Below are 22,549 nucleotides of genomic sequence, written 5' to 3'. Positions count from 1 at the left end.
GGAGGAGGAGGAGGAGGAGGAGGAGGAGGGGGGAAGGGAAAAAAAGGGGCACAGCAAGCGGAGCGAACCGAGCCGGAGCCGGGCCGGGGGGGGCGGGTTGGGCGGGCGGGGGGGGTTCTCTCAGGGGCTCTCGCTCGGCGCGGCCATGGAGGCGGACGGGAGCCAGGCTACCTCGGGGAGCCCCGGAGAGGCGCAGCACGACCCCGGGTAAGTCGGCGGGGCGGCGGGGGCGCGGAGCGGGGCGGCGGGGGGCGGCGAGGCGGGCCCGCCCCGCTCCGCTCCGCGCCCCTCCGCCCCGCCGGGAGCTGCCCCGTCAAAATGGCCGATCCCGCACCGGCGCTCAACTCCGCTCTGCTCTCTCCCTCCAGCAAGATGTTCATCGGCGGCCTCAGCTGGCAAACCTCACCAGGTAACCCCCCCCCCCCCCCCCTTCCCCCCCCGCGTCCCCCCCCCCCCGGCCCCCGCCCCCCCCCCCCCCCCCCCCCCCCCCCAGCCCTGACCCTCCTCTCCCTCTCTGCTCTCTCTCCGCAGACAGCCTTAGAGACTATTTTAGCAAATTCGGAGAAATTAGGGAGTGTATGGTCATGCGGGACCCCACCACCAAGCGCTCCAGGTAAAACCGCCGCCCACCCCGCTCGGGTTGACAAAACTTCGCGAGTTGCCGTCGGGGCGGGTGGGACCCGCACACCCCCCCCCCAAAATCCCACCCCGAAATCCCGGTCCCCGCATCCCACCCCGCGCGCGGGGCGCTGCGGGAGGGCTCTCCCCGCCCGCATCCCTCCGGTCCGGAGCAGGAAACAAAAGCGGCCGGTGGAGCCGGAGCGGGGCCGGGGGGTCGCGGCCGCCCCCCGCACCCGCAGGCTCCGGGGAAGGGGGGGTGCGGGGGGGGGGGGGACACGACGCGGCGGTTTATTTTTGTGACTTCTCCCCTCGTGTCTGATTCTCATCACCTCTCCCCCCCCCACCACCACCACCCCCCATCCCCTCGCTCTTTGTCTCTCGCAGAGGCTTCGGGTTCGTTACGTTCGCGGATCCGGCGAGTGTAGACAAAGTCCTGGCTCAGCCGCACCACGAGCTGGACTCCAAGACGGTAGGTCGTGGTTGGGGCTCTCCCGGCCGCCCTTCCCGGCACGGCGGGGACGCGACCCGGGCGCGCCGAGCCCCGCTCGGGCCGCTGTCAGGCTGTCATTGAACCGGGACCTTGCGTGGCTGGGGGTTTTCCTCTTTATTTTTTTTCCGGGCTCTGCCTTTAACTTGCAAAAAAAGCGGCAACTTTCTTTTTTTTTTTTTTTTTTTTTTCCCAAGCCCGAATTCCCCCATACCGACCGCTGGCTCCTCCCCCGGCCTTATATTTTATTGAGCGGTGACATTGAAAAAGCTGAGGAGTAAAAATCCAACTTTTTTTTTTCGGTGCTGGGCTGCAGAATGCTTTCTGCGGGGAACTTTGTGCTTCTTTTGATTGATTATTTGTATGTTGGTGCACGCGTTTCAAGGTGGGAGTGACTTACTGTCAAACCGTGAAAGCTGCTGCTCGTGTCATTTCCCAAAGTCATTTTTTTGGAGAGGTCCCCCTCACCTGTGATGGCAGGGCCCTTACGAAACGCACGCGTTAATTTATGGGAAGCTCTGCGAGAGGTGGAGAGTGGCTGTGGTAGAGAAGCACAAGTCCTAATGTGTTGTTGTTTCTCCAGAGCTTTTTGCTGTGCTCAATCTCCGGTGCATAACATAAGGAAAAAAAATGCTCGTGAGATTCGGCTGATCTATTTTTTTTTTTTAAATGAACATCATATTTGCTTTTTTTTTTAAAAAAACAAAAAATCTCCCACCCCTGAGTTTGCCCCTTGCCCCAGCAGGGCATTTTCGGTGTCGGGTCAAACAAAAGGTATGGGGCGAGTGCAGCTCCGGGCCCTGTTTTTCTCCCTGTGATCAGGGCCGTGCAAAAAGATGAAGTTTTGTGCCTCCTACTTTGTTGTAGTTTCAGGCTCGGCAGACCTGGGAGGGGAGGGGGGAAGGACACTGGTAGAGGTCATCACTGCTCTGGTGCTGCTGGCTCTGGAGGGGGTTGTGTTTTGGGAAGGGAAGGCTCGTGCTGGTGGAACTGCAGAGCTTCTGCTGGACGGATCGAGCGTGTTCCTTACTGTTAACTGGGTTTCGTGGTCTGTGTTCCGGGGCTTAAAGGTTTTATTTTAACCTGAGCGTGGTGTTAGGAGGAATCCTGTCTCGGTGCTGCAACATCTCGTGGGTGCCTGTGTGTGCAAGATTGTAGTTAAATGAAGAACAGGAGGAGCAGGGAGCAAACATGAGTGCATGATTTTTAAAAAATGCAATTTGTATGGAAACAAAAAAGCCCAAAGCTCTCATAGAAGCAGGTGGAATCTAGTGTTTTAATTCGACCTACAGATTCTGCTGGGCTTGTCTGAGCACGAAGCCCATGCTTTCACATGCCTTAATAATTTGATTTTAGGTTTAATCAGATATGGTAAGATAACTGATTCAACCGTGCTCCTGAGATTAAACTCACCAGAGTTTTCATGTACAGCTATATGCTCTATGTGTTTTTAAAGATAAATTTAGATAAGAAGAACAAAGGCAAACAGTATCTTCAACGAGGGTTTTTAAAAAAAATAAATCATGAGAGGACACCCTGTCATATTTCTGACTATAATTAGGTCCTCCCCCAGCTTTTTTCCTGTATCACAGTCTAGTCCCTGCAATGTATTAATTTGCTCTTCTCTGGGGGAGGGGTAAAGAGCTTCACCAGGACAAATTCCCTCAGTTTGGTTGTGTGATAATGATTGAATCAATCCAAATATGAAATTGCCCTTAGAATCGGAAACAAACACAGAGCCAGGCAGGTCCTTTCAGGCGTGTATTTGTAGAGTATTGTAGTAACTGTTGTGCAGTATAACAAGGCATTTGACTCTGTTTCAACGTTCAGCACAGGAGGCAGATCGGTTGGGTATTGGCATGGAAACGTCGCTCTTGTTTACAGTTACGTTTAAAGCTTTGTTTAGGTAATGGCCATTCATATCAGAAATAGTATTATAGTCATTTCCTAGAGGACTTGTAGATACAGTAAGTAGAATTGTACCTAACTAACTAATTTTTTTTTTGGTAGAACTTTGTTTTTTGTTTCTTTTTTTTTTAATTTTTTCTTTTTGGTTGTTGTTTAAATAGTTGACAGGGTTATGCAAAAGGTATGGATTTGCCACATTCACTGCTAGTGTTTGTCTTCAAAGGCTGATGGTGTTTATTTGAAAGGTTTGGGGAAGGAAAATTCAGTTCTTTAAAAAATCTGTCGCTGTGGTGCAAAGGACTTCATGCTCTTTGAACTGACCTTCAAAATGAATGTGTTGCTTTGGAGTTTAATGGCTCTCCCTGCTTTCAACCAGAGGGACTTTGCAGTGATGTCCTTCTGGTGGGTCTGTTATACTTTGGTGAGAAAACCTGTACTCTTGAAACAAACAGGAATGTGCATATTTGCCTTCACCTTTGGGTACCGCTGTGGAAAATCCGTACCTGTTGTATTTCCCCAGTAGACAAATGCCTAGTCAGTGCTGAATATATTTGTAGATAATGTTAATCTCTATGAAAAGGTTAGCTTTCTAGATAAATAATTTTACTTTTTATGCTTTTTGAACAATAAAGTGGCATGTAATCACTCATTTCTCAGGTGTGCCTTAAAACAGATGCTACATTTGTATCTGATGGAGACAAATCAGTTTATCAGTTGCACATGAAATGTTTGCGATATTTCCCATTTGGACAAATTAATTGAGTAAAACTGCTTTTTAGGAGAGGCCCATGGTTATTTAGCAGTGCCAGGAATATTTATCACCACAGAATAACAGTACCAAAGGGAAATGTCTCCCTTTTCCTTGTCAAGGTTAGCTCGAGGGGAGAAAACCCAACAAAAGGCAAACTCAAACTCTGAAAGAAAGCCTCTGTTTCTGAATATGCTTAACACATTAGTGTCATCAGTTAGTTACACAGACAACACTGAAAGCAGTCCCAGGTTGCCCAGTTCAGGTGGGATTTAGTACTTCCAAACATCCTTTCCAGGTTCTGTAGAACATGTCTGCACGCAGGTGCTGCTGAGAGCCAGAGGTGAAACCAGCAGCACGGAGGCATTTTAGTGCAGTTTGAACTGGGCAGTTGTTAACGTGTTTGTTCACATCCAGCCACGCATCTGTGGCGGTGTCCTTTTGGTTTTTAAGTCATTTTGTCGTGGGAGAGAGGAGTCCCTTTTTCAAGGTGGCCCGTGTGGAAGTTGTGTGTAAAAGTGCAGAAGGAGCGTTTGGGAATTGCTGAGTGGTTGCACCTTGTGATGGATGCAGCACAGTGGGGGTCAACCCTGCGTCTTAAGGGACTGTGGGGTAGAGCAAGGATTTTTTTTTTTCCTCCCTTCCTTTTTGTGTCTGTGGTGACATAACTCCTTCATGGAAAACCTTTTCTAGGAAGGTGTTTTCTTCTGGTGTAAGTGCCTGAATGTTTAACATACACAAAACCTACACGTGTTTGTGTCTTCCTCTGCTCTCTTCCCACCCTATCCCATAAATGCCCCTTTTTGGTTCTCCATTGCTCACTTATATTCTTGGAGAGTGAGCAAACCAGATCAATTTGGCATGTAGTTATGAAGGAGAATCTAGTCCTTCTGATACTTTAGTTTTAATAATTGAAATGTGAATAGTTTGACTTCGGTTTTGACTTTCCTTTTTAGTGTGGTGTTGCTCATCAGTTGACAAAACAAAGCAGAAAAAAAACCCTGTAACCCCAAACCCAACCGTGGGAAGGTGCAGGTGTCAAACCCAGCAAGTTAAGATGTTGGTCAGGAATGCTGGCCCTCTTCCTGTGCAACCTCCAGAGCATGCAGATAATCCCTGACACGCAGTTTTGGTGGTAGAGGCAGCACCCAGAGACTAATCCAGAGCTCCCCGAGCACCAGTGGGGATCATTTCCCAGAAGATGATAGAGGTGTGCAGAAGAGATGTTTTCTTCCTCTCTTCCCATCTCCCTCCCCAGAAAAACCCAGTCTGTGACCTGTCAGTTCCAGAGTGGTTCTGGATGACCCAGTGTGCTGAACTACAAGCCTGAGAAATGAGGGATTAATAATTCAGTGATTTAAAAAAACCAAAATACTCTGCAATGACAACCAAAGCTATCTTGTTGATTTCCCCTTTCTTTTTCCTCAGATTGACCCCAAAGTTGCGTTTCCCCGACGAGCACAGCCCAAGGTAAGTAGGAGGATCGATAATAGGATTTTAGGCACACAGAGAGTCATTGTTGCCAGGCAGTTCGGGTTTCAGCCGGGGAATTGGCAATGAAAGCTTTTAAAGCTGGAGTGCTCGGCCTCTGAGGGGATCAGTGAGTGGCTGTGGCACAGGGGAGAGCTCTGTGCTGCCGTGTCTGACCGTGTCCATGCAGAGCTGGGTGGTCGGAGGGTCCCGGATCCGTCGGGATTTGCAGCCCCGCGTCCGTGCGGCCGCTCCACACCGAGTGTTCTGCGGGGTGTTCATGGAGGGTGTTTGGATTAAGTGCAGACTTGAGGCTTGTTTTGAGCTGAGCTTTCAGTTCTGTGGTTGTAATGGTTGTAGTGGATGGGAATATGTCTCTGCCTTCATTGTTTGAGAATTTTCTTTTGTATGACTTGAGATGTGTGTGGAGACCAGTGAGCCTTGGACAGCAAGTTTCTGACGAGGCCCTGAGCTCTTGGGGCCACAGGGTATTCTTTTGCAAGAGCAGAGGGACAATGAGGTCTGAGTGTCCAGCTGGTCAGGCTGGAGCAGTGACCTGGCCATGGTGTGACCAGTCTCCACAAAGGGACAGGGACAGGCAGAGACACTTGTGCCTGTGTGCTGCCTCCAAACCCACTGCGTGCCATCGCTCCTGGAGGTGCTGCCCGTGCAGTAGAAGTGGTTGCTGCCCTTTAGGCTGTGCCTGATGAAAACAAAGCAGTTCCAAAGCCAAACGTGCAGTGCGTGAATTTTGAAAACCCGGGGCTGAAAGAAAACTTTTGTCATTGTCTTTGTTTTTGAGAGTCTGTTGGAAAAACTTAATTCAGCTGGTGTATGGCACTTGTATTTGCTCTAGTCATCTTGGGTTACTTCAGTCTTCTGATTAAAAAAATGGAAAGGCAAGGCTGCAGATTTGTGGATGCAAGTCAGCAAGGAAAAGTGGTCTAAAGCTGGTGGGAATGAGTTCTTGAAAAGAAAAAAAAAAAAAGAGAGCAAACTCCAACAGCCTACTTGCAGAATTTTAAACCAGACTAATGTAGGGAGATGTTTAGAGGTTCTTTTCTTCCTAGGACATATCTAATAACTAACTGGTAAATAATGGTGTGCCTGGCTTGTTTCTGCGCTGAGCCAAGAGTTTATAGTGTGTGGGGCTTGTGGCTTCTGGATTATGTTGTTGGATTGATTCTGTCTGTAAGATGCAATGTAAAGTTACCAGAATTTTGGTGTTGTGCAGTGACTGATGTTCCTTTCCCTCTTCCCAATACCTTTTAAAGGCTTATTTACATTTTAAACTGTCTTCAATTACCAGTTATCTGTTTCTACAGCGTTATTTGGAGAAGTTTATAAAGCTTACAACAGAGCTGTTAAGCTGTCCCATGCGATTCTTCTCTAACAATTAAAAAAACCAGGGCATGTCTTAGGTGGAAGATATTAGGGAGTTAAATTTTCGGGTTAAAGAATGCAAAATCAGGTTGTTTTTACAAAGGGGATTTTGTTTTCCTCTGCATAGGTTTTTTTTTTCCCCTTGGTTTTTGGTAACAGACATCTTTCGAGTGTGGGGCAAATGCTGGAGCATAGGCTGGATGCCACTCCTGGCAGGATCTTGCTCTCTCTGGAGAGGTCAGCAGTGTCTGTTGCTGCTTTTTACACACTTGTCCTTTCTAAGTGTCGGGATGTCTATGGGGCATTTGAAAAAAATCTGAAGATTGAAAACAGCCCTGTTTGGAAACTGGAGAAAAGCAGATGCAATAAAGAACAGATTTTACATCTATTATGACGTGTCATTCTGGCCAGCATTTCATAATCTGGATATTTTGTTTTTTGTTTTTTAATTAGATACTGAATTAAGGTTTTGGACTTTAGCTGTTCATTTATCCCAGTTGAATAGCAAATGCTCAGCGTTAAAATGTGACTGTACTTTAGTCTAATTAACTAGCTAATGCTTGGGTCTGTGGAGATTAATGGCATTTAATGAAATGTCTCTGTCTCTCTCGAGGTACAAGGGGAGAATTTGTTTGGGTTTTTTTTTCCCCCACACCAAGTAATCTTCCTTTTAGCAAAATGGGGATTTGTTTTTTTGTGACTTTTCCTGGCAGTGACGGGTGCTGAGGTGGGAGCAAGGCTGGGGGTGCATTCCCCATTCTGCTTCCCTCCCTCCCTCCCTCCATCCATCTCCTTCCTTCAGGAGCCCTTTTGACCCTCCTCAGCACGATTAACTCTTCAGTGGGCTCATCTGTGCTGGCTCTGCCCTTGCCAGGTCCTGTTCCTGTGATGGTCTGCGGGGTCACACTCACCCACTTGTGCGTGTTCCTTCCCCCTCCTGATCCACGGGAATTGCTCCTCGCCCCTTTCAAACCACAGCCCAGTAAAACACTTTCTTTTGGGCTTTTTAAGCTGCATCTCCCTGGTTTGACACCTCTCTGGTGATGCAAATTGGTTCCTGAGCAAGCAGTGGCAGGTTGTAACAGCCGAGCATTCTTCCCTGATTTTCTTAGAATGACCCTCTCAGGAAAATCCTGCTGATTGCCTCCAGTGGATTATGCCATGATGTGTAATCCTGCTCTCCTTGGGAAGTCCAGGACGACTTGAAGCCATTGTTTTAGGAAATTTGCTGCAGGGTTTAACTCATTGGGGCTCTGGTGTATGGCTAGCAGCGAGATGAAAAGAGTGTACTCCTGTGGCTGCTGTTCCTTGATAAAAATCTGTCTTGTTTCCAAGTGCTGGAAGGCACTCTGTAACAGTAGATCATTTATAACTCTGCTGACTTCAAAAATCCTTGAAAAGCAGCAGTGATGGGGTGGCAGTAGTTTTGTACCCCCTTTTGAATACTGAAGACTATAATAATTTGTCTTTTTACTATACATAGCCTGCCAGTTCTGATATTACCTGCTCTATTAGGTTGGAGAATCTTTGTCTGACTTAGCATGTTCATTAGATATTTTCACATGTAAGCAATTTCCTCCCTCACCCCTCTGCCTTAGGGATTTATTTAAAAACCAAAACAAACCTGAAGAGCAAAAGGACAGCAGCCTCGGTCCACAGAGAAGCTCCTTGGCCGTGAAAACATCTTTGTGTGACTTACTGGTGCAGAAATTCAGATGCTTTGTCGTGCAGAGCCCTGTGTGAAACAGGAGCAGGTAAAAACTTCAGTCCAGGTTTGCAGTTAGTGATGCTGCCCACCGAGTTGTTGTGTTTTGAGCTCCAGGATGGGATGGAGCTGCTTGTTCTTCCAGCACTTATTGCAGGGGCAATTGCTCCCAATTGGGAATTGCTCCCAATTTAACGAGCTGGAGCTACTTGTAACATTGATGGCGCCCATGGGCACTGAGTATGTGCCCTGCTGGCTGTGGGATGTGTCCTTCCTCTTCAGGAATAAGAGGAATAGAAAGGGCAGGGTGGCTGCTGCTGCTGGAGCTGCTGCCGTGGCTCGCTGGGATGGGCTGGCCCTGGGTGCTGGATGTCTGCTGTCCTGTCTGCTGATGGCCCAGAGCAGAGGTGGTCATTGCATGTTTTAATTTGGGATCTAGCCTGTGGGTTGGGCACAGAATGCTGGTGACAGTCTGGTCACAAAACATCAAAAGAACTTTATTTGGTGAGGGAAGCCCTTTGTCTGGTGATGGGCTGGTGATGCTGAACCCCGAGGTCTTTGCTGGACGTGTTGTGTTCTCCCAGAGGTCGGGGCAGGGCTGAGCACAGTCCTGGCCCCTCAGTGCCCCAGCCAGGCAGGCAGGGGATGATGTGCACACTGTGTGGACCTTGTCTGTGGCCTGGCTGGTTTCCTGTCTGCCTGGGCACGTGGGCTGTAAGTGGTGCAGTTCTGCACATCTGGTCCTTCTAGGGAAGAAACAGCGTCAACAACTCCCCTTTCATGGGAGTTGCTGCTGGTTGAAGCCGTGTGAAGCTGGTATTCCAGAGGAGCAAATGGAGGGCATGCCCTTTTGGAATAACACCCAGGCCAACCTGGGATTTTTTTTTTTTTTAGAGCTAACCAGTGGATTTGTGTGTCTGATTCCAATTAAGTGAACTGTGGGTGGGGTGTCTGCGTCCCTTGGCTGATGAGCCCGAGCCACAGTAACAGGGAGAGATCTTATTCCAAAGCAAATGAGGGACCTTGAAAATCAGGGGCTTGTTTGTTTGTTTGTTCCCTCCTCTCCTCTGCCGTAAACTCCTCCAGGTTAGTCCCACTGCTTCCCATCTTATTTTAAGTATTGGATAGACTTTGAAGTTGGGTTTTTTTTTCAAAAGAATGTGAACTGGACACACTAGCAGAACTCAGGATTCTTCCTTTGCTGTCACTCTTCCTTCCCCACTGGGCTGTAAAGAGCAGCAAGGTCAGACCTTTTCCCTATGATTTGTTTGTTTGCTTGTTTTGTTTTTCTTTTTGGATTCCCCTGCATTTGCAGGTCTGGGTAGAGTAAGAGAGGAAGAATTTCCTGCTCTGGCATCAGGCGTAGATGTGTAGTGTGATCTGGTGTTGTCTGTGTGCAGAGTGGTGTGAAGTCCTTACAGATGGTGTGAGGGATTCCTTTTCATGGTCTGCAGCCACTCTTTGGGCATCTCGTCCATCCAACCCTGGCGTGGATCCCTTGTCCTGTGTAAGCTGCTCCTAGAATTTGCTTCCCTCTGGCATTAGATGGTCAAATGGACAAGTTGCTGAGTCTGAATCTTGGCTGATCAACCCAGGTCTTCCCGGGTAGTGGAGGATCAGGGTTTTGAAGCCCCTTATTCTTGGGCTTGGGTTCCTGATGTGATCTGGACGAGGCAGTGTGGTCTCTGTCCTTGGATGCTGCAGCCAGATGACAAGGGGGCTGTGCAAGGCCTTCTGTGGAGTGCAGTGAGTTCTGTCAGAAACGAGAGCTGAGCTGGATTTTTGTAATTCTGCCGTTTTTTGGAGATGTAAACATTTATTTCTTCTCCCCAGTCACTCAGGTAGATTGCTCACGTTGTCCTGAATCCCCACAGAGTGTCTTGTACTTGTTAGAATGTCTGTATTTCCATTCTCATTGCCTAAGGACATTTCTCATGTTTAGAATAGTCCTAATGTCCCTTTGACATACTGCTAACTAAAAATTAAAATTGAACACTAGCTAACATGTTTTTTTTTTTTTAATAGGTGATTCTGCATTCCCTGTGTTTTTCTGTATTGTTGGATTATTTTTAATGGCATCTACCAGGTGACTTTTCTGCATATGCCAGGAAAGGTTCCAAAGTGAGGGAGGTCAGGGAAATGGAAGAGGAGCAGCATGGTAACACCCTTGTGTTCCCCTCTGCTTCCAGATTGAGTACATCTCCTCTGCAAAGTGCTGAGCCTTTATCAGCCCGGGGGTAGGTCTACTAATGACTGATCTAAAACCATCAAATTCATTTATTTGTCACTGCCAGTGACAGGCCAGTTAATGCTAATGGATTCTTTTTTTAGCCTGTTGACTCTGGTGATAGTCTCATAAATGTTGTGAAATCTAAAGCATTAAGAGAACTTGTAACTTATTTTTAGAGGAGAGCTATTGAAAACAGGGTGAGGTGTTGTGTGTGCATCAAGGTGTGTGTTGTGCTGAGAAGGAAAAAGAGCAGCTCCTCGTTCATTAGCCATACACAGCTCTCTGTGCTGTCCCTAATAGTTACTTGGTTTTTCAGTTGTATTGTGGTGTTCTCTTTAGATATGCTTTGGGTCATGCTATAAAGGAGGGAGAACCTGTAAATAGAGTCAGTCATTTTAGGGAAAAATGGCTTGTTTCAGAAAATGGTTCATCTGCAGGGCCTGGATCTTCTCTGCCCCTATTGTGTGAAAGCACTTAAGCATATACTTAAGTTGGCATAAGCATGTGGGTAAGTGCTTTGCTGAATCAGGATGGACTAAAAACACATTATTAAATGCTTTGTTGAACTGTGAAGCTTGCAGCAGAAAAAGATTAAAAGATTACTTTGTGTGTTTGAGAGCACTTTGTATATGGTCAGTCCCATCGCTTCTCTTTCGAAGACAGGCTGTTGTATCTCTCATTTCCCTGCCCTCACCAGAGGATCTCACTCACAAGAAGATACTAATCTGCTGTTTCCTCAAAAAAGTGATTGCAAGGTCAGTGTAGCATCAGACTTTAAAAAAATAAATAAATCATTGTTTAAGCTTAATTTAGTCCCTAGCCCTGAAATCACACATTCTATTTGCCTTAGTCACTGGAATAATTCTGAAAAACTACGTGAGCAGTGCTCAGTGTGGCTTGGGTTTCTGTGATATTATTGCTGTAGAAATTGTGGTTTGCTGAGTAATTTGAAAGTTAATGTGAATCTCTGTAGTCAGATCAGCATGCGGTATTAATAAGTTACTTCTAAACTTTGGCATTTTACTGCTCTCCTGTTGGAACTATTTTAATTTTTGAGTGCAGAGAAAATCCGAAGAATGTTGGGAAGTTCTTTTGCCCTGCTCAGTCATTCCCTGTGCGGGAACATCTGCAGCTGGATGTATTGTTGTGACTGAGGAGGCTTAAATTAAGATTGTACTTCGGGAACTTTCTATTATAAAGAAGGACCCTATCCTGCTAAGGCTTAAGCAATTCTGCACATGAGGAATAGTTCCAGAGACCTCAGCGAGCACGGATAAATGCAGACAAGGCTTCTTAATATGTTGGTGAAGTGTCCATGGCAGGAAGGGTGAAGGAAAAGAAGTATTGACAGCAGCAGAAAGCGGCGCTGCCTCGGCCCTGCCCTCCCCCAGCAAAGACTTGCATTAATTTCCCATTGACTCTGATGTACAATGGGGAAGAGGTTTCAAGCTGACTGAAGGGGCAAAGGTCCAAGAAAACTACGGTAGCAAGAACTGATGCAGAGTGACAGTAATGAGGTGGCCTGGCAGGTGGGAGGGAAAAGTGGTGGGGTGGGGGAAAGAAACTAATATCTGGTGAATTAAGTAGTTCCCAGGGTTTGAAGTTGTTAAGTCCTCTTGGTTTTATTTTCCTCTGTGTGTGCTGTACAGGTATGAGATGTGGCTGAGCAGGGCTCCTTGGCTGAGGACGTGGGTCCTGGTGCAGCTCCAGCCCTCGTGGTTTGGGACTGGGTCACTGGGAGTGCTGGTGTGGCCCAGCAGGTACAGAATTCTTTTGTGGTGTCCCCAAACCTGCACTGTGTTGTTTTAATCAGTCTTTTAGTATTCCTGACTCTGAGTTCATCTTTACATTGTTCTGTGGGTCAGCTGTGCATCAAAGGGAAGGTGAGGAGCACAGGGTGAAGAACTGCTTTGAAATTTTGATTTATTTAAAATAGGGACTGCGAAGCGCTGGCAAGACTTTGGGAGTCTTGAATGCTGGTGGAAAGAGAATGACTGCTGGATAGAAACTCCATGGAGGTTTTTGTAACAAATGCTGAGGGTACTGTGGTGTGGTGTGTAAAGAGGTTGCAAGGAGCTGAGCATTCCTCCCAAGTATCCGTAAATCCCACTGGATGGGGGAGGTACCGCTCAAGTTGGAGGCTTGGTTTGTGGCAGAAGCTTGTCAGCTCAGCACTGGCAGAAGGTTTGGTGTTTGCACTGCTGCAAAAAGGTGTTGCTGAAGGGGATATTGCCAGGGATTCTTCTGCAGTGCTTGCTGAGCGAGTGAAACTCCTGTTCAGTTTTCCTTTTGGCCGCGTTATCAATCATTAATGTTCAGAGACGCGTCGGTGCCGTTCCCTGCTCCGAGCCCGGGCTGTGTGCAGGGCCCGACACGTACAATGAGCATTTATCCTTTTGCCAAGGGTTTGCAAAGTGTTGCAAATGAGTGTAAAGATGTTCATTTGCTGGTGAAATTCGCCTACTTCTGCTGTTGTATTTGGCAGACCTGCAGAGCCTATAGCAGCACTGTGTGCTCGGTGACTTGTGAAAGGGAACAGAAAACACCAAAAAGAAATCTGAGGTTACTACTGAGATGGGAAATACGATAGAAATTTTCTGAGGATGGGTGGTGTTGCCCCACCTTTTGGTCTGGGGCTGCTACCAACCATTGTGTTGGGTGGTGTCAAATCTTGATCTCTGCCATGTCCTCGGGATCCCTGGGAGATCTTTCCTGTGAGTCCTGAACAAGCCCTGCTGAGACAACTACAGTGGAAACTGTCAGCTTCTTGTGGCTGGAGCTCCCTCGCCTCAGAAATTCTCCAGTATAAGGTGTTTGGGGTTTTTTTGATTGATGTATTTGCCCTAGACAGCTCGCCTTGCTCCCAGTTGCTTTCTGTGATTCCAGCTCTGGATGGGTGGCCTGCAGAGTACTCACCAAACATTTGAACTCTGCCCTCTTCAAATATTACCTGGTGAAAAAAACCTTGTAAAACCCACTGTGAAAAAGTCCTGGGCTGGTTTTGACCCACTGTTGGCTGGGTTTGACCACTGAGAAAGCACAGAGTCACTGTCAGTCAAGTCTGGTCTTGGCATAACGTGTAGGAACCCAAATAAGGCCCCGATGAGCCTGATACTGATGCTGCCTTTGAGCCTGGAGACGCAAGGGTCAGGGGAAAAAAGGGCAACAGGGGATTATCCAAAGCATCTCAGTGTGGCAGAGAACAGAGCAGCTTCCTGACACCCAGGTTTGATACCACAGCAAACGGCCGCCTCTGCCTGAAGGGGATGTTGGGAAGGAAGTGTGGGAAGCAGAGCAAGTGTCACAGACTGCCAGCTCTTCATGGGACTTGTCTTTGGGGGGGGTTAAACTGAGGTTTTTTTTGTTTTTAACGACTTTTGACTGTAAGGGAAAATAAGGGAGGCCCTGGCTGGAGTGCCAGCGCTCCGGAGGATGTAACTGCTGAGGTTCCCGTGGCCAGGCTCTGCAGAGGGGGAAGCAAGATAAGGGTGTGAGGCCGCAGCATGTGAAAGGTAGTTTGTGGTGTGAATTATGGCTGGGGCCGGTCTCATGGGGGTCACAAACCAGCACGGGGCTGGGGCGCAGCACTGGAGTGCTGGGAGGCAGGGGGGAGCCTGGCAGGGGATGGGAATGGGCTCAGCGGTGCGCTGTGACACAGGGCTGGTCCTGGTGCCCTCAGTAACGGGAGGAGAGGAGGAAGCCCAGAGGAGAGGAGGAAGCCCAGAGGAGAGGAGGAAGCCCAGAGGAGAGGAGGAAGCCCAGAGGAGAGGAGGAAGCCCAGAGGAGAGGAGGAAGCCCAGAGGAGAGGAGGAAGCATGCTGAAAGCTGCAGGTGTCCTGGAGGCCTCTGCCTCCAGAGGAGCGTTGGCTCCTGCTCCCCGCAGCGCCGGGCGCTCGGCCATGCCGGACGCTCCTCCGCCCCCGTGCTCCAGCCCTGGAAGCTGGTCCTGGAGCTGGGTGTGCCGTGTGGCCCTGGTTCCTCCCCTCTGGAGCTGGCTGTGCTGTGTGGCCCTCATTCCTCCTGGTCCTGGAGCTGGCTGTGCTGTGTGGCCCTGGTTCCTCCCGGTCCTGGAGCTGGCTGTGCTGTGTGGCCCTCGTTCCTCCCCTCTGGAGCTGGGAGGGATGGCTGCAGTGGTTCCTCTGAGTGTGTCCTGATGTGCTTCCACTGTGGAGCATGGCACCGGAGATGGGCTGCCCTGGAACTATGAGCCTCTGTTTCCCCTCTGCCTGCCAAGCAGGCATTTCCTGCCCCAGCCAGCCTGGGATCCTGGGGGTGGGTGGCTGGTTGGTGGTGAAAAGCACCTAGAGAGAGTCTCCTCCTGCAGCACCTTTTGTGCTTTAAACTCCAGCCTCACCGAATCCCGTGAACTGGGATTGAAGCTTCAGGTTCTGCGTGTGTGCTCCCTGTGAGGAGGGAGTTGTCGTCATCTTGAGTGGTTTTTACTTTTTTCACCTCTCTTTTTTCATCTGGTCACATCTACTTTGTCATTAATCTTCCAGATCAAATACAATGATAGTTGAAAGTCCTCCGTAGTTATAATTCATGTAATCATGAGAAGTCAGTTTAGGGTTCTGGATCTCTGTTCACAGGTATCTCCAGTGGATATTTTAGTAGGGGCATTTGTCTTCTGTCTCGATTAAGCATGTGTATGCAGTAGGAAAAGAGCAAAATACATAACAGGAAAAAAGATAAAGCAATTCAGTTACCAGTCCAAAGGCCTTAATGCTAAAGAGCCATGAAGAAGCTTTATTGGAACTATAATTGCAGACATAAGCAGTGATTATCTGTCTTCGTGCCTTTATGGTTCCCATCACTGTCATCTGAACACATGAAGCTGATGAGAGTGTGAGCAGAACATTATTCAGCTGGTGCTCTGTAATCCTGATCTCTTGCAGTGTGTGGAAAGTAACATAAAGTGTCAATTCATTTGAAAGTGAAGGGGAGAGAAGAAGGTGAGAGAGGACAAGTGTTGCAGAACACGTTATTTCATCCGGGTTGCAGCTGAAGGAATGAAGGGGCTGGGTGAGCTACTTACATGGATGTGGTCAGAAGAAATTTTGCTGTTTGTTGATGTTCTTAGAGGTCTTGGGCAGGTGCAGCCCTTCGTTGTTGGAGAGTCCCTTTGTGTTTCCTTGAAATGTTCTCAATTTGCTCCAGCTGAGGGAAGGGCAGCAGCACCTGTTTGTCTTGCATTCCTGAGAGCTGGAGATGGTTGGATCAAGGCAGACAAGTGGGAGCTGCCAAGCACTTCCTGAGGTGGAACAGAGACCAGAGAGCAAGTCCTGAACTGCTGTCCTGATTGTTGGTGCTGGTTATGAAGGTGAAAATGTGCTCTGGACTGTGAGGAGGCAGAGGCAGGAAGAGGTGATTTGGTGGTGTGTGCTCTGCAGGGTGTGCAGAGCTCTGGCATTTTGCACCGGGGTTGGTGATGCCAAGATGGGCACAGGTGGTTTGAGTTCATGTGATCCAGGCCAGCGTTGGGAGGCCAATTTCTCAGGCCCCTGATTTTTCATTGCCATCACCTGCTCTGGGTGGGGAGAGTCAGTGGAGGAGGTGAGATAAGAGCCAGAAGTCCTGTGGTCTCTTCACAAACAGTGTGTGGTTCGTCCAGGGCTGTGTTTGGGCAATAAAAAGGTAACTATTTTGGGGATGTTTTTTGGGTGGAGGAGGCATTTGCTGGATGTGAGACTGGTTGTGCTTTTTTTTTCCCCTTTTTCCTGAAATTTTGAGGCAAAAGACAGCTGTTTTAAAGGAGGAAAACAGAAGCAGGGGAATAACTTTGAAATTTGTTTTTTGTTTACTCTTGCCCTGAATTAGGACCAGGTAAAAACCAGACCTGATCATGTATGTTTTTGTTGGAATTTTCTTAATTTCTTAGTGATTATTATCTTTGCTTTTATTGGAGTTAGCAGGAGGTTTCCACTAACTTGTTAAAGCAGCTCAAAGCATAGCCCCTAAACTGCCTAATACGCTCAAGGGCATTTTAAAAACAAACCCAGAAATCTGCTAGCAAAGTGCCTTGGTACACAAAGAAGAGGGAATGCAGTTTTTGGAGACACATGCCTGCCTTGCCTGCTGGTCCTGTGTGAAAGCAGAATGAGATAGTGATGTTTTGAAAGTTTCTGGTCTTCAGCTGAGTGAGCTGCCAGTGAAAAACTGGTTCTTGGAAAAGTTTTATTCAAGATGTAGTTGAAGGTCTGTGGGATGTACATTCTGGAGACATCAGCATCCTACTTTCACAAAAGACTTGTGTGCTGAAAAGACTTAAACTAGTTTAAATGTGACCCTTGTTCTTATCACAGGGAGATGAGGTAAGTGATTGTCATCACCCTTGTTTTATGGATGTGGAAAACAGGAGTGCTGCTCACGTGTTCAGCAGTGCTCAGCAGTGGGGATTGCTGGTGCCTTGGGAGAGGGTTATCCCAAACTGGTGTGTGCTGGGGCTGCACCTGCTGTGCTGTGTGTTCCCAGGTGTTGGAGGAGGCAGGAGAAAGGAGGGTTTGGGGAGCTCAGGTCTGGTTGTGCTGTGGTCAGTGCTTGGGGAAGGACTGCAGTCCCTGAGATGATGGACCAGTGTGTGGAGATTACCTGGGTGAGACAGGTGTGAGTCAGTCAGGAAACCCTCTGCAGAATTGTACCCAGAACTGGCTTATGAGAAGCAGTTGTTGAAATTAGGCCTGGCTTTGCTGGGCATTTGAGGCATCTTAAGAATGGTGCTGGCAGTGGTACGAGTCTGAGCGGGGCACAGACAGACACAGGGGAGGGCTATGAAATATTTAAGATGGAGAGGTGAGTGCCCAGAAGAACAGACTGAACACGGTGCCCGTCTGACACCTGCCTGGTGCTTCCAAACCTGCAGTCGGCTCCTGCAGTGTGGGGCAAGAAAGGGAAGCAGGGAGTAGAGAGCTGCTCCCTGCCAGGGTCTGCCTGCTTTCTGGGGGAAGGCAGCTGTGTGTGGGAGTGTGCAGCAGTGCTGGGGCCCAGGGCTCTGTGCCCCAGGTGTGGTGGGGACAGCTGGAGCCGTGGGAGTCCCGGAGCCTGGGAGCGAGCGCTCCGTGCCGGTACCTGCTCCCGGGGCTGGGAAATGCTGTGCTGCAGCTCTGAGCCCTCAGCCCCTGGCACATCTCTGCCCTTCCCGTGGCACGGCTGGAGAGGATGAACAATTACTTCCCTGGATTCTGGGTCCAGGCTGCAGCCCTGGTGTCCTCCCTGGCCGCTGTGGGCTGGAAGCTCCAGCCCGTGTGCTTTGGGCTCCTCTGGCAGAAATGACGAGTATCGTCGTGTTTTATTGTGGCTTCTAAGAACGCAGCGTGTTTGTGCTTCGGGGAGCCCCAGGGGCTTTGTTTTTCACCAGGCCTGAGCTATTCTTCAGCAGAGCCTTCCCGGAGCATGAGCCAGTTCTGCCCATTAGGACTGAGAGACGGGCCTGACTGATTTCTGCTCCCTGCTGCATAATAAATCTGATACTAAAATTAGTGCTGGTCTCCCTAGGCCATAATTCTTGCTGAGATTATAGAGAATTGTGTGTGCAGAGAGGAACTGTGGTTCTGTGTGTTTGGCTTTTTTTTTTTTTTAATAACCTTGAGTGTCCAATTTCCAGGTTTTTTACTTAACCCCCCCATCTTTTTTCCCCTTTTCCTCTCTTTTGGGAAGTGCTTAGCCTTTCTGTGTATTTTGGCTATTTAAGCCTCTGTCACTGCAGGCAGATGAGTTCCTTGGGAGCTCTTCTGAAGGTTTTGTAATTGAGTCTTTTACCACGGCGACAGGATATTATTAACCTTCAGTAAAGCAATTTATTTCATACTCCTTTGTGGGGATAAGCCTTTTTTCCCCCAGGAAAATATGTATGTGGAAAGGGTTTTACGTACGGAGGTAGCTGGACTTGCAGCAGTGATTATGATTTTAGAAAAATTAATAATTACATGAAAAATAGGCAGTTCTGTTTGCGTCAGTTTAAAAGAAACCTTTGGTCCTGAATGGTTCACCCCTGCCCCAGTGTTTTATTTTCAAGAATATACTTTTTGCCTGTCGGTGGCTTTGAAAAGAGGTTGTATTTCATTTCAGAGCTCTCAATATTTAGCCTGTGTGAGCACTAAAACATTCTGTTTTCTTCTTTCAGACAGCCTTAAAAATGACCTGAGAGCTGGAGGGAGGAGTTCCTTGCGGGGTCTCCCTGCTGGCATGGCCTTTGCCCTGAAATCAAATGCAGACTAGTCCAGCAGTCGTTAAAGACTGGATAGCTCCTAGAGCAGCAATTTGCAGCCAGGGAGGGGGATGCTGGATAAGTGGCCAGCCTGGCTGGATCCCTCCTGTTCTTTGTTGAGCGCGGTGACAAAGGCACCGGTCTGGGATTCGGGGATCCAGGCTGGTGTGTTGTGGCATCTCCCTGCGCCCCAATTTTTTATTTCAAAAAGATGATGAGAACGTTTCTTTTCCCGCGTCTGCTTAGACTTTACTTTTTACTTCAGTAGCCTGTTAAACTTTAAAGAAATTGAATTAACTGTGCCCTTGTGTCTTTCAAGGCACTCGGAAACTTTGCGCTGTCTCAGCGCCGCTTTCGAAGGAGTTCACCACACCTTGCAGTAGGAATATGTTCTTTTAGCAATTATATTAGATGAAGAGGTGGTATTATTCCCACATTATACAAGAGAGCTTGGATGAGAGGCGAAGTGCTTTGTCCAGAGCTTTACGTTTATTAACACACTCGAGTCTCTTGGCGCCGTGTGGAGCTTTAATTGCAGCGTCATCGTTTCGCTGCTGCTCAGAGCGAACGGGTGTCCTGGGGCAAGGGCTGTGTCTGGGAGGCTTTCAGTGACCTTAGGGAGGGCTGACCTCCACAACCACCTTCTCCCAGCTGATCTTCCGGTGTTCTACCGCTTTCTGATTTTCCAGAGGTGTTCAGTTATTTTTATTCGAACTTCCTGACGCTTCTTTGGCGGTTCCGTCCCTTTTGCGTTGGATGGGCTTTTCCATCTCTGTCAGAAAGCTGGTCCTGAGGAGCACTCGCCTGCTGCACCTTGGGGTGGGCAGGGACTGCAGGTCTGCCCGGTGTCCCGAGCTCCTGGTCCCATGGTGTGTGTCTGGGATGTGTCTCGGTGCCTGGAGGCAGGATGGGCACCCCTGGGCACACGGTGCTCTCTGGGCTGTTGGTGGGAAGCACTAAAGCACTCCTTGCACACTGTCCTTTGGCCGTGGGGCACGTGGGGTTGTGGGATGGACCTGCCCCTTCCTTCGGGCTCGTGGATGTCGCTGGTTTTATTTTGGTAGCAGTGAACTGAGACCTCTAAAACCAAAGACAGATGGCACGGCCGTGCTTTTATCCTGCAGCCTTCAAGCAGCATCAGCTCCATGTGCTGCTGGGCTGGCCAGGCAGGGTGTGAGGGTGGTTCTGTTTCAGGGGAGCAAAGGGGCTTCTCCAGAATCCACCCTCCCACTGGTGCCTCTCATGACTGGCTTGTGCTGACCCCCCCCCCCGTGGGAAGGGATCCTTTGCTCTGTGATTCTTCAGCCTTTCCTAAAATTCCAGAGACACGCTACATGCAAGAGAACGTTTCTGTTACTGAAAGACTTCTGGGCCCCTCTGCATGCTGGTTTTTTAAAACTTTGCAGCTGGTTGATGTATTCTTAAATCTTCAACGAGAGAATCTTTCTATTTTAAAAATGCTTAAAATACCTTTTTCCCCGCCTTTTACTCTGTTGTTGTAAATGAGCCCCACCATCTGATTTTTTTTTTTTCTTTTCCTCTTTAAAGCTTCCCCACCAGAGATTTAATTAAAATATTGTGAAAGGCAGTCATTGAAAATGAGAAACCTTTTGAGTGGAAGGCACCCTGATTTCCCTCTGCGGAGCTTTTTGTCACCATAGAGATGAAAAGAGAAGCTCAAAATTGCACTTTCCCCTTGTGTGTTGCTGCTGAGGGGCCGTGGCTGCAGGTAGCAGCTGCACTGAGATGGAAGGGCCGGGCTGGGAAGGACTGCAGGGGCTGAGACTTTAACTCTTTGCAGGGCACGAGCACTGGGTCGGGATTTCCTTCCCTGGTGGAAGCATTTTTCTGAGTTTATTATTCTGTTTTAATTTCCTGTACTTTGGGGCTGGAATTCACGTGGGCTTGTGAAGGGAAGGAACGAAGGCACCCGTTCTTTTGTCTCCATAAAAGCATAACTAAGCACCTTTGGGCACAGCAGTGTCTGTAGGGTCTGCTCCAGAGCTGCTCCAAGGGGCTGAGCATCACCAGTGCACAAATCTACTGAAGGAATGCTGCTGGAATCCCACTTGGCATTTTTAATTTTGTCCTGTTAGTCATGTTGAAACTTCCCTTTAGATTTCCAGCCTGTCTGATTCTTATTTAAAATAACTAAATGTTGGGGACTTTTTTTGTTTGTTTTTCTTTTAAAATTAATGGGTTAATTTTTTTATTTTTCCTTCCAGTAACCCCTGTGGAAGTGTAGGGATTACTAAGCCAAAAATATGCTGCGAGTGGTAGAACTGCTCTGCTGCAGTTTCAAAGACAGTCCCACAAATTGAAGATTATTGGAGGGGACGTGACACTGGGCAGTGTTATGCTTTTAATCATTTTAAAAACAAATTTTTCTCCCTAATTGAGTGAAGAGCAGGCACAAGTGGATTCTTGGCACAGACATCTCAGACAAATGAAAGTAAAATGTATATTGAAGCTGTCTGCTGTTGTATATTTTACACCATACCTGTCTTGGTGCCTGATCTCAAATGGACGTGGTGGTTTAATTTTAAGCTGTTTGAGCAAGACCTGTTGTGTTTAAACTTCCAGATAGAAAGTGAACATAACCGGTGTAATGGCATTATTAATGGGTAGTATTACTAAATTGCAATTTGCAAATTGGTGGTTTAACTCCGAGACTAAATATACAGCTGTGTTCTTGTGTAATGTTACAAGACAAAATTAGATCAAGTGTTAAAAACAGAAGGGCCTCATCCAAACCCAGCGGGTGTGTTCCCAGGGCCTTCACTGAGCTTTTCCACCCCTCTCTGAGGGTGTGGACCTAAAAAAAACCCAGTGAAGTTACTCCAAGGTGTGTGTGTGCCCTCCAGAGTGGGCTGTTAACATCTGACTGCCCGAGATCCCGACGGATTCGGAGCGAAATAATCAAATCCCTTGTTTCCATGCTGGTGGTGACCAGCATGGTCTGATGGTTGGCTTCAGCTCGTACCTAGCAGGCTGATGGAAGCAATGCTGTTGTGCATATGGATCTGAGTTCCTGCAGGATTACATATTAATTTTTAAACAAGATGGTATTTGGGAGCTGGGCTCGGCTCTGATGCAATTTGCCCTTGTGCTTTCCTTGACTGTCGCTAATAAGAAGTGCTGGCCTAAATCAGCGTCTTGGAGAATCATCGATTTGCTAATTGCAGATAATCAAGTCCCTGCTCCCTGCTCATGCTGAGACCACTTTTGTTTCCTGCCATTCCGCCAGGATTGGGGCAGCATCTTCCAGCCTTTGACGTAACCATCGGAGCGGGTTTGGAGCGCTCACGTTGGTGATTCTCGGAGGTGACAAAGTTGTTGGTATTCAGGCCTGATAAACGAGGAGCTGTGATACCACTGACCTTTCTGGCCAAAATGAGCTGCGAAGGTCAAAGCTGGGGGCTGAGTTGGGGGAAAGGGGGATGTTTGGAGAGCTGCAGGGGCACAGCCTCGGGTAGTGCAGTCCTGGGCAGCGTCTGCCGGCGCCAGCCCGACGGAATTATTCTGAACACGTGCTGTAGTTGCTTCTTACTTTACTTTTTTAAGATGTGCTTCTTTCCCCTCTGTGTTCAGCTAGGGGGGATGTTTCCATGTGCTGTAGATTTTGCAGATTATGTTTAAAATGGAGCAGGGGCTGATGGAAATGTCTGTGTTCTGTAGTTAGTCCAGTCAGGAGAGGTGGGGACAGGAGGCTGCTGCTCTGCAGGGGTTTCTCCCGAGTGTCCCAACCCGTGAGCATGGCACATTGTGCTTGGATGCTCTGCTCTGTGCTCTCT

The 22,549-nt window shown here is 48.3% G+C and overlaps 1 protein-coding gene across 16 annotated transcripts in view; it reads left to right on the top strand.

The window, feature by feature from the left end:
• Positions 1 to 102: 102 nt before the first annotated feature.
• The window catches only part of MSI2 (musashi RNA binding protein 2), a 221,624-nt gene continuing 199,177 nt past the window's right edge, over positions 103 to 22,549 (top strand). For all 16 annotated transcript variants that reach the window (XR_003536759.1, XR_003536758.1, XR_003536757.1 and 13 more), the window contains exons 1-5: positions 103 to 207; positions 369 to 409; positions 532 to 613; positions 1,006 to 1,090; positions 5,193 to 5,234. Coding sequence is in view for 11 of the 16 variants with exons in the window: in XM_027698817.1 (XP_027554618.1) it covers positions 146 to 207; positions 369 to 409; positions 532 to 613; positions 1,006 to 1,090; positions 5,193 to 5,234 (312 nt within the window). In the remaining 5 variants the exon portion in view is untranslated. The remainder of the gene's footprint in view (positions 208 to 368; positions 410 to 531; positions 614 to 1,005; positions 1,091 to 5,192; positions 5,235 to 22,549) is intronic.

The sequence above is a fragment of the Neopelma chrysocephalum genome, unplaced genomic scaffold, assembly GCF_003984885.1.
Source record: "Neopelma chrysocephalum unplaced genomic scaffold, ASM398488v2 Primary Assembly neopelma1_132, whole genome shotgun sequence".
Classification (NCBI taxonomy): Eukaryota; Metazoa; Chordata; class Aves; order Passeriformes; family Pipridae; genus Neopelma; species Neopelma chrysocephalum.
This window is presented reverse-complemented; position numbering and strand designations above follow the sequence as displayed.